Source organism: Cetorhinus maximus, chromosome 17 (genome assembly GCF_964194155.1).
Source record: "Cetorhinus maximus chromosome 17, sCetMax3.hap1.1, whole genome shotgun sequence".
Taxonomy (NCBI): Eukaryota; Metazoa; Chordata; class Chondrichthyes; order Lamniformes; family Cetorhinidae; genus Cetorhinus; species Cetorhinus maximus.
This window is the reverse complement of record NC_135895.1, coordinates 30,642,552-30,658,375: the sequence shown is the minus strand read 5'-3', so window position 1 is coordinate 30,658,375 and position 15,824 is coordinate 30,642,552. Positions and strand designations below refer to the sequence as shown.

General features: G+C 42.0%; 1 protein-coding gene and 1 long non-coding RNA gene across 3 annotated transcripts in view; one reads left to right on the top strand and one right to left on the bottom strand.

The window, feature by feature from the left end:
* Positions 1-15,824, bottom strand: part of LOC144692284 (uncharacterized) — a 64,142-nt gene that overhangs the window by 33,278 nt on the left and 15,040 nt on the right. The window lies entirely within an intron of this gene.
* Positions 1-15,824, top strand: part of faah (fatty acid amide hydrolase) — a 60,070-nt gene that overhangs the window by 40,799 nt on the left and 3,447 nt on the right. The window contains exons 9-14 of the mRNA XM_078560919.1: positions 4,415-4,512; positions 5,181-5,280; positions 7,897-7,940; positions 8,673-8,712; positions 13,594-13,702; positions 15,553-15,698. Coding sequence (XP_078417045.1) covers positions 4,415-4,512; positions 5,181-5,280; positions 7,897-7,940; positions 8,673-8,712; positions 13,594-13,702; positions 15,553-15,698 — 537 coding nt within the window. The remainder of the gene's footprint in view (positions 1-4,414; positions 4,513-5,180; positions 5,281-7,896; positions 7,941-8,672; positions 8,713-13,593; positions 13,703-15,552; positions 15,699-15,824) is intronic.

The window sequence follows — 15,824 nt, the reverse complement described above, 5'->3', positions numbered from 1 at the left end:
CTGTCATCATGGCCTGGGTAGCATCTGCCTCCTTGGTAAAGACGGATGCAAAGTATTCATTTAATACCTCAGCCATGGCCCCTTTGTCCATGTGTAAATTCCCTTTTAGGTCCCTAATCACCCTTTTACTATTTATATGCTTATCGAAGACTTTGGGATTCCCCTTTATGTTGGCTGCCAGTCATTTCTCATGATCCGTCTTCGCTTCTCTAATATGCTTTTTCACTTCCCCTCTGAACCTTCTGTATTCCTCTTGGTTCTCAACTGTATTTTCTATCTGATACCTGTCATAAGTGCACTTTTTCTTCTTTATCTTAATTTCAACCTCCTTTTGCATCCAGGGAGCTCTGGATTTGTTTGCCCTACCTTCCCCTTTGAATGGAATGTACCTTGACTGTGCCCGAACCAATTCTTTTTTGAAGGTAGCCCATTGTTCAACAGTTTTTCCTGCCAATCTTTTGTTCCAGTCTATCTGGCCCAGCTCCGTTCTTGCCCCATCAAAGTCAACTCTCGTCCAGTTAATTATTTTTATTCTGGATTGCCTGTCGTCCTTTTCTATCATCATCCTAAAACATACAATACAATTATCACTAATCTCCTAAATGTTCCCCCACTGACACTTGATCTATTTGGCCCACCTCATTTTCAAGAACCAGGTCCAACAGTGCATCTTTTCTTCTTGGATTTGACACATACTGCTGTAGAAAATTCTCCTGAACACAATCTAAGAACTTTTGCCCCTCTCCGACCTTTACACTGCCACTGTCTCAGTTTACATTCGGGTAATTAAAGTCACCGATTAAAACTACTCTATAATGCTTGCATCTCTCTGTAACTTCCCTATTGATTTGTCCTTCTACATCCTTCTCACTAGTTGGTCGTCTTTAGACTACGCTGAGCAATATAATTGCACCCATTTTTGTTCCTTAGCTCTAGTCAAATTGATTCTGTCCTTGAACCCTCTGGGACATCCTCTTTCTCCAGCATTGCAATGCTCTCCTTAACCAGTACTGCCACCCCTCCCCCTTTCTTATCTCTTCTGAACACCTTGTACCCAGGAATATTTAACACCCAGTTCCGCCCTTCCTTGAGCCAGATCTCTGTTATCACCACAACATCATATTTCCACGTGGCAATCTGTGCCTGTAACTCCCCAATCTTGTTTACTATACTCTGTGCATTCACATACATGCATAGTAACCCTGATTTAGATTGTGTTACTTTCTCCCTTGCTCCGACTTTACCTATTAACTTGCAATTCTCTATACTAGTGCTACCTGTCCCTCCCAGTATTTTGTGCACACTGGTATTCCTCTCTAATATTTTCTCTTGGTTCCCACACACCTCCAACAGCACTAGCAAAGTGCCCTGCAAGGATCTCCGTCCCAGCTCTGTTCAGATACAACCCAGACGGCTTGTACAGGTGCCATCTCCCCCAGAACCAGTCCTAATGTGCCAGGAATCTAAAGCCTTCCCTCCTACACCATCTTTACAACCATGCATTCATCTGCCTTATCCTCCTCACTGGCATGTGGCACTGGGAGTAATCCAGAGATTACTACATTTAAGGTAAAAGCAAAATACTGCGGATGCTGGAAATCTAGAACAAAAACAAAAATACCTGGAAAAACTCAGCAGGTCTGACAGCATCTGCGGAGAGGCATATAGTTAACGTTTCGAGTCCGTATCACTCTTCATCAGAACTAAGATCTGATGAAGAATCATACGGACTCGAAACGTTAACTGTATCCCTCTCCGCAGATGCTGTTTGACCTGCTGAGTTTTTCCAGGTATTTTTGTTTTTGTACTACATTTAAGGTACTGGTTGCTAATTTTCTACCTAATCCCTAAATTCCGATTGCAGGACTACATTCCCTTCCTACCTAAGTCATTGGTACCAATGCGGATCACGACCTCTGGCTGATCACCCTTCACCAGAAGAATGGCCTGCAGCCGCTCTGTGACATCATTGACCCTGGCACCAGGGAGGCAACATACCATCCTGGAGTCACCTCTACGGCCACAGAAACACCTGTCCATCCCCCTAACCAATGAATTCCATATCAATATTGCTCTCTCTTTCTTCTTCCCTCCTGTACATCTGAGCCACTCGTGGTGCCACAAACTTGGCTCTGACTGCACTCCTCTGAGGAACCAGCACCCTCACCAGCTTCCAAAATGGAAAACCGATTTGTGAGTGGACCCCCAGGAGACTCCTGCACTACCTGCCTACTTCTCTTGGACTACCTGGTGGTCACCCATTCCCTCTCTGTCTCCAGGCCCTTAAGCTGCGGGGTGACCACCTCTCTGAACATGCTATTCACATAGCTCTCAGCCTCGCTGATGCGCCACAGTGACTCCAGCCGCTGTTCGAGCTCTGAAACCCAGAGCTCAAGTTTCTGCAGCTGGCAGCACTTCCTGCACATGTGGTCATCTAGGACACCAGTAGCATCCATGACTTCGCACATATTACAGGATACAGATTCCACTCGACTGCCATGTCTTAACTCCAATTCCCCTACTTTAACTCTATTCTACTTTAGATTATTTATATTACTTTATTATATTGGCCCTAAATTTCCCTTATTCCTGGCACTTCTCAGTTGAACCCAAGTATAGCAACTTGTTTAAAAATGTTACACTTTTCTAATTTACTCACCAGGTCCTACCTACCAAGGCTGCCGCTCTTCTTTCTGAGGAAAGGTAGAAAAAGAAAGGAGCACCTCCTCCCTTCTCATCGAACTCCCTCAGTCACCAAACTCCAAGTGAAGCACTCGACTGCGGCCAAAAACAGCACTCCAGTGCAGACAAATGTAAAATTGAACATTTCAATAGTTTACTTGGCTACAATCCTCAGCATCCCAGCACTCTGAATTAACTGGTTCTGCAGAGAAACCCATCTTTTGACATGGATTTTCTTTTACAAAGCCTACCCGTTCTTCAATGCATGCAAAACATGCAGTGTTTTCCGAGAAGAAAAGTGTGTACCATGCTGTGTAATTTTAGATATATGTGCTAGGAAGACACTGGTTCAGTTCCTAGTCTGTGCTAAGTTAAATTATCTCAACTAGACCAGATCTGGTACTGCAATTAGCATCAGTGCTTCCAGACAAGAGGAGGACAAAAACAAGCACTTGGGGTTTTCACTCTTTTCGATAAGTCCCGAGGCCCTGCAGTAAACTTTGTACTTATGAATGTTGAGTAAGGATAGCATTATGCTTAAGTCAGATAGCTTTCTGACACTTGCTGTCAAAAGCCAAACATGAAAAGTGGATGTTAGGAGACTACCAGTACCCATAGAAGCATACTTCAGCAGGAAGTAGTGCCTTAAACAAATAAAGGGAAACAACTGCAAAAATATTTTTTTATGTTTGTCTTGAACATAAATCTTTCTTTGTTTCAGTCAAATCTTTGTGACAGTTTTCCATAATATAGCTACAGAATATACCAATGACAGAATCAATCCATTAGTATGATGCATGAAGAAGTAATATTGATGAAATGTCCAGTGGTGCAATCTGGGTTTCAACGCTCAAGATTAAGGGTATCCGGTATAAAATGCTATTGGAGTAAACTACCAAAAATATTGCTTGTTTCTAAACAGGGTATGTGGACAGCCACTGGGTTCAGCCCTGTAATTTGAGTGCACAAGCGTGAGAATCCAGACTGACTAAGCTATAGGCATTGCAATAAAATCCTAGCTGATCCTCCGATTATTTCTCTGTTATGTTTTCCACTGAGGAAAAACAGTAAAGAAAAGCCAAAATGGGTTCATGAAGCCAGCTTAAAAGTTATTGGAACCCTTTGGGGATGCAACGGAATTGATGGATGAAGTTGTGGAGGGTGATGCAATGCAGATCAATAAATCTAATCAACTTAAACTTGAGGGGAGGGAGTAGCTTGAATAAACTGTGCTTAATCCTGGTCCATGTTTTCCAATTTTTAATTATTTTTGACCAACCACAAAGTTGTATCTTTGATAATATTATGTTTGTGATGTGACCAAATCCTTGCACAGACGGTGCAGGGTGAATTCATGCCCTACTCACGTCTGACTGAGAGTGAAGCAGGAGGGGAATGGGGAGCAGATTCCTTTATCATTTAGAAGAACCATGTTAACCCAGTTAGGCAAGAGTCTTCATTCCACACCAAATCGGGTCAAGACCAGGACCTTGAGTGAAGACTAGTTCAGTTTGTTCTTAATGTATTAAGATCTGTATTAATTGATTTTTTATTTCCTAAGGCATGACGATAAATGGGACTAAGAATTCTAAATTACATACTTCAACTGTAATACTAAATCATTTTGGTTGGTGAGAAGAATGACAGCTACTTTTGAGCAGATTAAATTTGTTATTCTCGATTAGCATTGGTCACCTATGCAATAACTTTTCACCTTTTTGTTTCTTTTCAGCTGGTTCCCTTCACACCTATGAGGACTCGATATGCAGTAAATGAGCTTATTATAAGTGGTGTCGGGGCTGATGGTGGCGTTACACTGATGGAAAGATTGTAAGTCTCATTTTGGTGAAAGGATTGTAGAAAATTTCTTTTTAGTGCAGTTTTAAACATTCAAATTTGTGAACAATTATCTTCAGGTTTTAAAGATTAGATGTTAACAACTACCTTGGCTGTTGTCTGGTACAGTCTGTTCATAATTATCCAGTAGTTATGAATTCATAGTACACAACTGACCATCACTCAACCTTAGTTGCTACTCAGATACAGAACTAACACGTAACCAGTTAAGTGAGAAATGTAAAGGTAACACAGCTGCAGGGATCAAAGGCCTAATAAATACAAATATAAGGAATGTGGTCAGTGGCTCGGACTCTAAAAATGTCCAAAATTGTGCCAGCGGATGCCTTAATGGTTGGCAAATGTGATACTTTGCTTCATTAAAGGAAACAGCGAAAGGCTCAAAGTTCCAGTTGTTAACCTTATTTCTGTTCCCATTCTTAAGTTGTTCTGTCGTTTGGTGGGTATGTATAATAAAGGGATAACTTGCAGCAAACTGGGGAACTTCACAGAATGGTACAGGGCGTAACTCTAATCTGTGAGTACTTGATAGGCAGAAAGGTTTGTTCTTCTGACCTTTGCCAACAATCTTATGTGCTTTGACATGTCCACACGCAAACAAGTGAATGTGACTAACTGTTATGTTACTTTGTGTTTTCCAGAAAGGGAGACATATTCGACCCGACTTTGAAAGATTTGTTTTTCATGTACAAGGTGCCTCAGATGCTAAAGAAGATCCTGTGCTTTCTTCTGAAATTTTTTGTGAGTAAAACATTTCCCAAAATGTTTCAAAATGACCCAGTATTATGAGAAGTGCCTAGGTAAATATAAAAGTAGGTTTATGAAAAAAGAGGATTTTAAAATTGCACATTGCAAATATTAGGAATGAACACAGCGCCTTCCTATTGAATTTGTATTATAGGAGCACTTGTCTTTCATCAGTCCTCATTCCAAGGGTTAGCCTCACTATGAACAATCTTTCTCCACTGATTTCTATTCCCTGCTGCCCTCATTGCCTGTCTCATAGAGAGGCCAGTCAATGTTCTGATATTATCCATCCATGCCATCTTGGGTATTCCTTGTGCTTGTTTTCCAGGTGTCTGTCTTGCATTACCTCTTTTTCCAAACACTCCCCTCCTGTTCGCAGTACATGTCCAAAATATGAGCTCCCCTGATATCATTGCCTCAAACAAATTCCTCTTAGCACCAGCTTTCTCAAGCATCCACTCGTTTGTCTGCTTGGTCGTCCATGACACATGTAATATCCGTCTAGAGTCCTTTCATTTTAAATGCTCTTATTTGAGCCTCATCATTCTTCCTGATTGACTAGCTTTCACGGCCATATATTGTCACCAGCCACACGAGGGCTTTCAGAAGACGAATTTTCATTGTAATTGAGATGCTGTGGCTACTCCGTACTCTTTTAAGTGAGTTCACAATGCCATGACCCTTGTTAAGTCTAGCCTGAATTTCTTTGGTAGACTCTGCATCTTACCTTCCGCTATCTTGGATCATTCATCATGTATCAAACTGCTCAAGCTGAAACTAGGTTAATCAGAATCTTGCAGGTCTTTCCACCCATCCCCATCATCTTTGTTGGCAAGACAAAGGTGATTAGAAGCACTAATTCAATTTTAGAGTGTTTGTTGTACAGCCAAATTTTACATTCAGTAACAATGTGTGCTAAATTTTACATTATGTATCTCTCGTGGGATACTGACTTATTTTCCTGTAAGATTAGCTCCTCCTTCAACGTGAAAGCCTTGCCTTATTTTGTAGTTTATCAGGGCTAGGAATTGAGACATCACAGTAGCTCAACATTGAGGCATTGAGCAGAGGCACAAATCATCCCTCTTTCTATACGCATGACCATTTTTCTAACTCTGTTGCAAACTTTTCTACTGAGCTCATTTCCATTTGAATGTTGAACTACACAGATGGAACAGTCCTGAGAATGTCACGGGCAAACAGTATGCTGCTCAGATCAGGCCGCATCTTGTGTGTTGTGTCCACTTAGGCCACCAAACGAGCAGTTCAGAGGCAATCCATATGGTTGATCCCTATTGTCAAAGAACTGAGTTGTGAGGGAAGAATGGAATGATGTAGGCTTTTTAATTGCCTACGGAAGAGGCATTTGAGAGGCGATCCTCCAGAGGGCTAGTTATGCAAATGGAAAAGAAGTAAATCCATAATATAACTTTAAGCTAAATTCTGACCATAAGATGAGGAGACAAGGTAGTGAAAAGAAAATGCAGAACTGATGTCAGGAAATTCTTCAAACAAAGAGTGGAACAGACTTTCTGAAGGAGTATGGGAAGCCAAACCCTGGAATATTTTAAGAAATATTTAGATGGTGAAGTAGGGGATCTTTAGGGTCTCTCTGTATAAGTGAAATAAGATGGACCTTCCAGATTTGTAATTAGTTTGTGATCTTGTAATAAAAAATGCAATTTGACGCTTTCAGTTTGATCACTGTACCACTTTAGAGCTACAATATAGCTAACCAGCTGGTGGTGCTATTGTCAACAGTGCCAGTTACCACCTTGGCATAGCTATCAGTAAACGGTTAAGTTGTTGCCTTCATATTTTCAATAATGCATTAAATAATTATCTGCCCTCCTTCCTCACCACCCATTTGTTCTCTTTGCTACAAAAATCACTGTGAAATCATTGCAGTTTGATTACTCCATTCTTATGAAAACTATTTATATATCTTCTGACTCAGCACTCCCTGTTGTGCCAATCACACTGACAGGTACAGGATGCATGAGTTACAGTGAATTGTTTAAAATGAGAACTTTCAACAAATATATTGAAGCTGAGTCACATTTCTAGCAATTTTCTGAATTGTGGCATTTTTATTCCAATTTTTAAGAATTCACAATGTAGCAGGACCTGTCTGGGGAAACTCATTGTATTATACATACTGTGTTCACTGGAGTGATGTGGGACAACATTTATGTGTATATGTTAATAACCAGAATATTCAAAGGCTGCCACTCTACTTTGTGGGTTGAGCTGCGAAAGTCTGTGCGCTGATGGGGTAGAGAGGGCTAGGTGGGTAGAGAAAGGGTGGGTTGGGGGGAAGAAGTGGGGAGGTTCTTGGCCTTTCCTGAAGGTTGTTGGAAACTCAAACTTTCATTTTTGGAATGTCATCACATTTTAATGATGTACCCTATCTATCTGCACTCCTGTTTGTGTTGTATTTACCTCACATTCCCATCCCAACCCTTTTGTCAATCTCTTGACTCTGAGCGCTGTTCAAATAATCAGCTGTTAGTTTGCAATGATGTATATCTGAATAATTATTGTTTGGTTTGAATGCTTGGCTGCTATCAGTACTTTTCTCATAAAATCTATAACTTTTACCTGTTTTAGAGTCCTAGAATTGCAGAGGCCTGCAAGTTCCTGGATGGAGTAGGGTAAGGCTTTGAACACCCTCATCCATTCCTTATTTTGATTTTGTATTCTGCCTGAACTTATTTACTAAGTTGTCTTTGAGCATGGTAATGATTCTTCAGGAAACATCATCTTTCTAGAAACCACCAGCACTCTGTGGAACTACTCTAGATTTATTTGCATTGTATATTTCAAGACTGGGGGGTTGGTTTACTCAGTTGGCTAGAGTGTGATGCAGAATGATGCCAACAGTGTGGGTTTAATTCCCATACTGGCTATTGTATTTCATGGAGGCCCTGCCTCCTTGTCTTGCCCTGTGCTTGCGGAGTGGCACCCCTCAAGCTACGAGTTGCAAAAATTGTCTTTCTGTCATGGAGAGAGATGCCTATGGCCCTTTGGGACTGTGGCTAGATGGTCTGACCTTGCAAATGTGGTATTCTGTGCCTGATGCCTGTCATCAGATTATCAGCCCCTCTGTCATACTAAATTAAGAAATTCATTTTACTGTAGCTCTGTGGGATAGATAATTGTTTAATTATTAAAGACAAAATTATAATGTAGAACATTTTGATTCTAAATGTATCTAATGATTTACAATTAAGTTTGCTGATTTCTTTTCTTAACATTAGTGTATTTTTGGTAATATTAGAGCATTCCAGATTTACAATGAATGTATTTAATCTAAACCTTCATTCTCTTTTCTTGTGTCTTTCTCTTTTCTGTATATTCTGTGTCACCTTGTTATGTTTCAATAGATCAATCGATAAACTGTGGAAGCTGCATTCTGCAATAGAGGTGAGATCATTGTTTGCATATTTCAGATATTGCTTTTCATTTGCAGAATTTTTGTTTATATTTAGTATTTTTCAATGTGAATGAGTGAGGAGTCCAAAAGGATCAGTGACTATCTGGAAATGCACATGATGCAACATGGAGCTGGATTTTACACAACTGCCGACGGGTTTGAAGTGGGGAGGGGGCTCATTAAATGCAATATGTGGCCTGTCTACTGCCTACCCACCCGCATCCTATCTCAAATTTTATGGGGATGGTGGAGGCATCCATCTGCCTTTGGGCCTATTGAGCTGCCAGTCATTGATTGGCTGGCAGTTCTTTCAGCAGGACTTCCTTCCAAGATAGGGGCAGAAGTCTTGCCTTAAGCCAATTAGTGCTGCTCCCAACATTAAATGACTACGGGGTAGCCAGGAATATCGTGGGACTGGGAAGCTGGGAAGTGGGGGACCACGGTGCCCTGTAGAATCCAGCCCATGATTTATTTTGTTATCTGTAAGTATGGTGACTACCAAGCACCAAGCTAATGTGACAAAGAGTGATGTGATGGATGTGCCCACCCAGAAATTTCCAGAGGGTGAGTTGTTGGTCTCAACCAGGCCTTTAGAAGTAGTTAATATACTTCTCCCCATGAAGGAAGGGAAAATCACTTAAGAAAATGGTAGTTTGTTCAGTACATTGCGTGTAGAAATCAATAATGTCACAGATCATCATGCGTATCAGTGTCAGACTCAATGGTTTACATATTGTTTTTCTTTGACACTAGTTATCTACAGAGGAAACCCAAACTCTAGTAGCTGGTGATTTTGGGCAGGGTAAAAGTCACTCAAATTGATGTAACTGTGACTGTGGCAGAACTGGTTTTGAAAAAATGTATACGCTGGGTGTTGGAGCCCATCCCAACCCAGATTATTTGGTTTCTTAGGCAGTAACCTGTAAGCGTAAACTGTATTCATGCCCAATCTAGTGATCTTTACATGAGCAAATATCACTAGTACATTAACTTGGCAATTGATTTATTTTTCTAACATGAACCCTCATGTGACAATGTCACATGAGTTGGGACATGTTCATAATTTCCAAAAAAACTTTATTAAAATTTTTAAAACCCTGCATGAAACCTCATCCCATCCGTAGATGAGGTTTCATGCTTTCTCTAGTTCGCGGCGAGGCTCCTGACCGACCCGCCAACCTTAAGGTTGGATGGGAAGGTCCACTAATTACTTTAATTGCTCTGTCAATGGCCTCAGTTGGCCATTGACAGGTCGGCGGGCGCGCAGCTGATTTTGCTGCGCCCACGCCTTCCTGAAAATTTAAATAGGGCGCGGTGACATCAGGAGTTCCGCCCGACGTCACCGCGCATCATTTTATGCCGATGGTAAAATCCAGCCCATAGTGCCTGGTTCCTTCCAGGCTGGCATAGATGAGATTTGCAACATCTCACAGCTTGCCATGTACCTTTCACTTCATCTCTCTAGACAGAGTGTGCAGGCAGCTTCGTGAGGATTGCAAGCTTCTGCATGATGTAGGGTGTCATTGACTGCGCACACACACACAAAATTTGTAGGCACAGATAAGTCGACTCTGAGATGTGCTGCAATGGAAAGGGATTACAATCTCTCATCATTCAGCTGAGTGAAGCAGTTTTCATGGTTGAATAGCTAACAATATAGGCTGTGTGATGTAGGTGTGAGGCTTACAGTAGTGCTAAGTAGGTGAGGGTGAGGTGAAGGTATGCATGTGGAGTATAAGTCATGGCTGATGGTGATTGTTGGTAGGTGAGTGATAGGGGGTGATACTTGGAGCAGCGTTTGAGGCAGTTGGTAGGATGTGGCATTTGAAAATGTATTCACTGGCCTTGACTACTCCTGTGAGGTTATTGAGCTTCTTGTGGCATTGCACCCAGGTCCTCAGGAGCTATACTGCTGGCATTGACTGCAACAGCTATCTGGGCCCACTGCCTTCTCAACATTTGTCTGGAGGGCCTGCTGGCACTCCAAGCACAGATGATGTTTCTCATTCTCTCCACCTCCTGTACCAAGGCCTCCAGTGTAGCATCGGAAAATATTGGAGCACACTCTCAATTATATGGCCCCATTCTTGACTTTCCCAGGTCCAACTCAAATTTAGAGTGACTTCCAACACCACCTCCAACCAAAATGTACCTATCTTTTAAGAAATGCAGGGTGGTTACAAGCCGTGCAGGCTTGTGTGCTAGCCTCTCGTGATTTTGTGCCCCCTGCTCAGGTGTGCAGCCACTTAACAGCGTGGTTGACACAGATTGTGTTGTAAACAGAGTGCTGAAGTTTGGAATTTCATGCAACTGGGAGTTCGGATGAAGAAGCTGGTTTCTGCCTCCTATACTTGCAGTGGCTCCTGTAAGCTTGAGGCAGTAAACATTGTAAAATCTTTTGGTCTAATGTTTTATTTTATTGCTTGGTACAAGTTAATGTGAAGAAAAAAAAACTAGAAAGTAAATATGGCAGAACAGGTTTTATGCCTGGTCTGCTCTGTGTGGGAATTAGTGGACGGCGAGACTGTTCTGAGTGAGCACTCTGCTGTAAATGTCTCCATCTCCAATCTCTCTGGCTCCAAGTCATTGGGCTGATGTGAGAGTTAGAGACACTCTGAGATAAAAGGGAGAGGGTGCTATATCTGGACAGTTTGCTGTGCCTCACAAAGAGGTGCGAGTTCAGAATGGGGTTGGTATGACTGATAGTGTGCAGGGTAATGGGGACCCAGGTAAGATAATGAACGAGGATCTGCAGAAACTGCTCCTATTCAATAAGTTCGATATACTCGCTGCCTGTGAGGATAAGGATAAAGACTATTGGAATGACAGCCACAATGCAGACTAAGGCACCTTGGAGCAGGAGGCCGCTGAAATGGGGAAGAGAAAGAGGGTAAGCCAAATGTGGTAATTGCAGGGGAGTGTGGGGAATAGAAAATATCCTTTGTAAGCAGGGTTGAGAGATGCACATGGTATATTTCCAGCCTGGTGCCAGGGTGAGGGATATCTCGAACTAGCTTGAAAGGATATTGGTGAGGGAGGGTGAGGATCCAGTTGTTGTGATTCATGTTGAGAACAGTGACATAGGGAAGATTAGACAAAAGTCCTGTTTAGAAGCTAAATTAAAGAGCAGGACTACACGGGTTGCATATCAGGACCTCTGGACTATTACCTGATCCATGCGTGAATTGGCATAGGGATAAGCAGATTATGGAGGTGAACACGTGGTTGAAGGAGTGATGTAGGAAGGAGGGGTTCTATTTTGTGGAACACTAGGACCAGTGTTGCGACAGGAAATAATAACCGTTAGAATGGGCTCCACCTTTTTCATTTGTGCACAAATTATGGGCATCATTGGCAGAGCCAGCATTTATTGCCCATTGCTAATTGCCCTTGAGAAGGTGGTGGTGAGCTGCCTTGTACCTTTGCAATCCATGTGGTGTAGATACACCCACAGGGCTGTTAGGAAGGGAGTTCTAGGTTATTGACTTAGTGACAGTGAAGGAACAGCGATATAGTTCCAGGTCAGGATGGTATGTGGCTTGGAGGGGAATTTGTAGATGATGGTATTCCCATGCGTATGCTAGCCTTATCCTTTTGGATGGTAGAGGACACGGGTTCGGAAGGTCCTGTCGGGGTGTTGGCAAGTGTTGCAGTGTGTCTTGTTGATGGTGTACCTGAACTGAACTGGGACCAGGGTCTTAGTAGTAAGGATAAAAGTGGGAGTTGGGGGTGGGCGAGGGTGTGACAAGGACTTTAAACTAGAAAATTGGAGGGAGGGCTCAGGTGGAAGAGGTAGTATTAATAATAGCTCAAAAGCAAACAAGAGGGAAGAGAGTAGAATAACAATGAGAAATGTGCTTTAGGCCCACCAGGTAATTGGAACCCAAATAAGAGTTCTTTATGCAAACACATGGAATATAAGGGATAAATTGAATGAATTGCAGGTGCAAATTAAACTTGGAGGATATTGTCGGCTGTCCCTCGATTCACGGGTGATGTCTGCTCAGGGTCTCGAGTATCTGCCCTGTATCTTCATTTGCCCGAGTAGGCCATTTCTTGATCCACAGATCTTTGGGCACATGGGGCAGGATGTCCCACATAGGTTTACCAGAATGATACCTGGTCTCCATGAGTCAAAGCACTTCAAAAGTAAGTCTTGACTTATAAAGCCTGTGGGCTGGGTGAGGCCTTTGACGAGGAGCCCAACCCCCTCCCTCACCCCCACACCCCTTCCCTCATCTTAGCCCATCTCAAATGCTGTCTTCCATCAGACCTAGTTGCTACCTGCCTTTGTTCTTCAGGCTGTTGCTCCTCTTCCCCTGACTGTTCATCCACACATGATAACCAGTGAGTGCTTAATGAGGGTAATTAAGAAGGGGAAAATTAGAAGGCCCAAGTTGGAAGCTGGCTTGAAAATGCACTATTCACAATGGTGCACAGATTGTCTGATCCTAGTGCTTGCAGGTGAGTGTTCCTTTAAATTCAGCCTCTAGTCAGTTTGTGAAGCAAAAGCTGCTACACTTCACTTAGTATGTTTGCTGTTGAGCGGGACTTCTAACTGGTCCAGTTAAAACTGTATCTGGATTGAAATGCCATTATCAGACTCCTAGTTGAATTAATTCATGAGCTAAACCATCTCTTTCTGGCTGGTGGAATTGTGACCCGAATCTGCTCCACAGCACAAATAACTGGAGAGGGCTAACAAGTCAATTTTCACAACTTTATTCATTCACTGCCCCTTTATCACTGGGCGGGTTAGGCTCAGCTAAAATCAAGGTCCCATGTTTGAGGTTGAATGCATGTGTAGGACTAAGCGCCTATAAAATAAACTGTCACTATTAAGTAAACTTAAGTTTTTGTATTTTGTCTAGGCTTACCGTGAGGAGTACATCAGCATGTGGAAAAGCGCAAACCTTGACGTCTTACTTTGCCCAGCAATAGGTCCAGCTCTCACTGTCGGATATGCTGGAAAATTAACAGGTATGAAACAATTCAGGGATAAGCCCTTTACCAGAGTAATGTGCTATTGTGGGGAAACTACAATTATTTTACATTCAGCCGGGTTGGTGATGTACGAAGATAAAATCTAATTGTTCTCCATGGTAAAGGCATCTAATTTGCCCTCTGCATCCAAAGTCAAACGTAAGGGTTCACATATGCAGCCAAATCATTGCAAACCTGGTGAGCAGTATGGCTCTACTGAGGCATCAAACCCAGTTTTAGAAAGTCCTTAAAGGTCTGTTGGTCCTTCCAGGCCCTTATGAACGGAAACAGGTTTTACTTCATTGTTTTGAGAAGGTGTAAAACAATCTAAAATTGAACTGCCTAGAGCAGAGTTTTGCACATGCATGTTAAGCAACAATGCATAGAACTCTCTTTGGACTGCCAGAGTTAGATTCACAGCTGAGCAGTATAACTGCAACCTGATGTATACTGATTTGTTTCTATTTATCCTTTTTGTTTCTGTTGGTTTATATAGTTTAGGGCACTACCGAATACTGAGACCCACTTTTCAGAAGTGCACTTCTGAGAGGCACTGTTAATGAAATAAAAGACCTGAATTAATCTTGATGTTAGTAATATTGTGCCATCTAACAGAAACATCTCAAAGTGCTTTGGATGTAGTTAGTAATATTGGACCTTCTAACAGAAACATCTCTAAGTGCTTTGGATTGCTTTTTTAAGTGCAGCCACTGTGTTGTTTTAGGCAAACAAAGCAGCAATCACATTACACAAAGCCATGTCGTACAGCAATAATCAGATGGAAGACTGTTGTTAGTAGTATTGGTTGAGAGGTATCAGTAGCTGAGGGACTTGGATAATTTGTACCCTTTCTTTGAATATTTCAAAGGTTTCTAATACATCTCCCTGAATCATTGGAACAGGAATACTAGGCTTGCTTCTGTGATTCAAATGGATATTAAAGGATGACTGGGTTCTGATTTAATATGCCCAGTTCAAAGTACAGCTTCCATGGGCAAATCCATATTTCTTGCGAACCAAAGCATAATACACAAAGTAATCAGGGAGGTAGTATCCTGGGATGAACAATGAAGCCATTATGCTACTGATGATCTCATTCAACATAGTACAAAATTCCCTTATGCTTTTGGAGCTTTCTGACAGATGGACAAATAACACTCCTACAGACCGTGTATGTCTCAGACTATAAACTATGAATCAGATTTATTAAGAAGTAGAATTATTGGCAGCATGAGAAAACAAAGCATATTTCACTAGATTACATTACTATAGAAACCATATCCTCTTCCAAAGTGGTTACGATGCTTCAAAACTTCTTTAGCTTCTCTGTAATGAACGATAACTTGAGCATCACCACTTACTTCACTCCCTTGCCACTGATACCATTTTGCCTGTGCCACTCCCTCAGGCTGAACCATACTGTTTACAGCCTTGGCATGTTGTTTGACCGTGAGCAGAGCTTCAAACCCAAACTTTTTTTCCATCATCAAGACTGCTTACTTCCACAACCACAGCATTGCATCGTCTGCATGGTAAAAATTTGCTCACCGTGGTATCTTCACTGCTTTCTTTACTCAGCCTCTGTGCTGAACAGGCTTCTCTTCCCAGATGATTTCAACCTCCCATCTCAACTCATCAAGCTCTCTCTCTTCATGAGTTCACTCCCCTGTCATACTCCCTTAAACTCTCCCTCCACATAAGCTCCATGTAAACTCCCCATCTCGTATTCACAGCCACCCCCTTGACCTTGCCATCTCACTATTTTAACCACTCCTGTCACCTTGTGACGTTCATTTGAGGCTAATTAAAAATATGGTAGATAAAGATACTGAACTTTTTTTCCACAGCTACTGCCTGCTACCAGATTATTTTCAACCTGCTAAATTTCCCAGCTGGTGTTGTGCCAGTTAGTACAGTAACAGAGAAGGATGAAGAGGAACTAAAGGACTATGTGGGTTACAGTAATGATCTCTGGGACAGGACTTTCAAAAAGGTTAGTGCACCTGATCAGAAAAAGTAAGCCTTGATTCAAAAATCCCTCAATTAACGGTTCATCTCATATCCAGAAATTATGTGAGATCAGTCCAAAATACTTCAACGGCTATCTCATCTTTGTTTT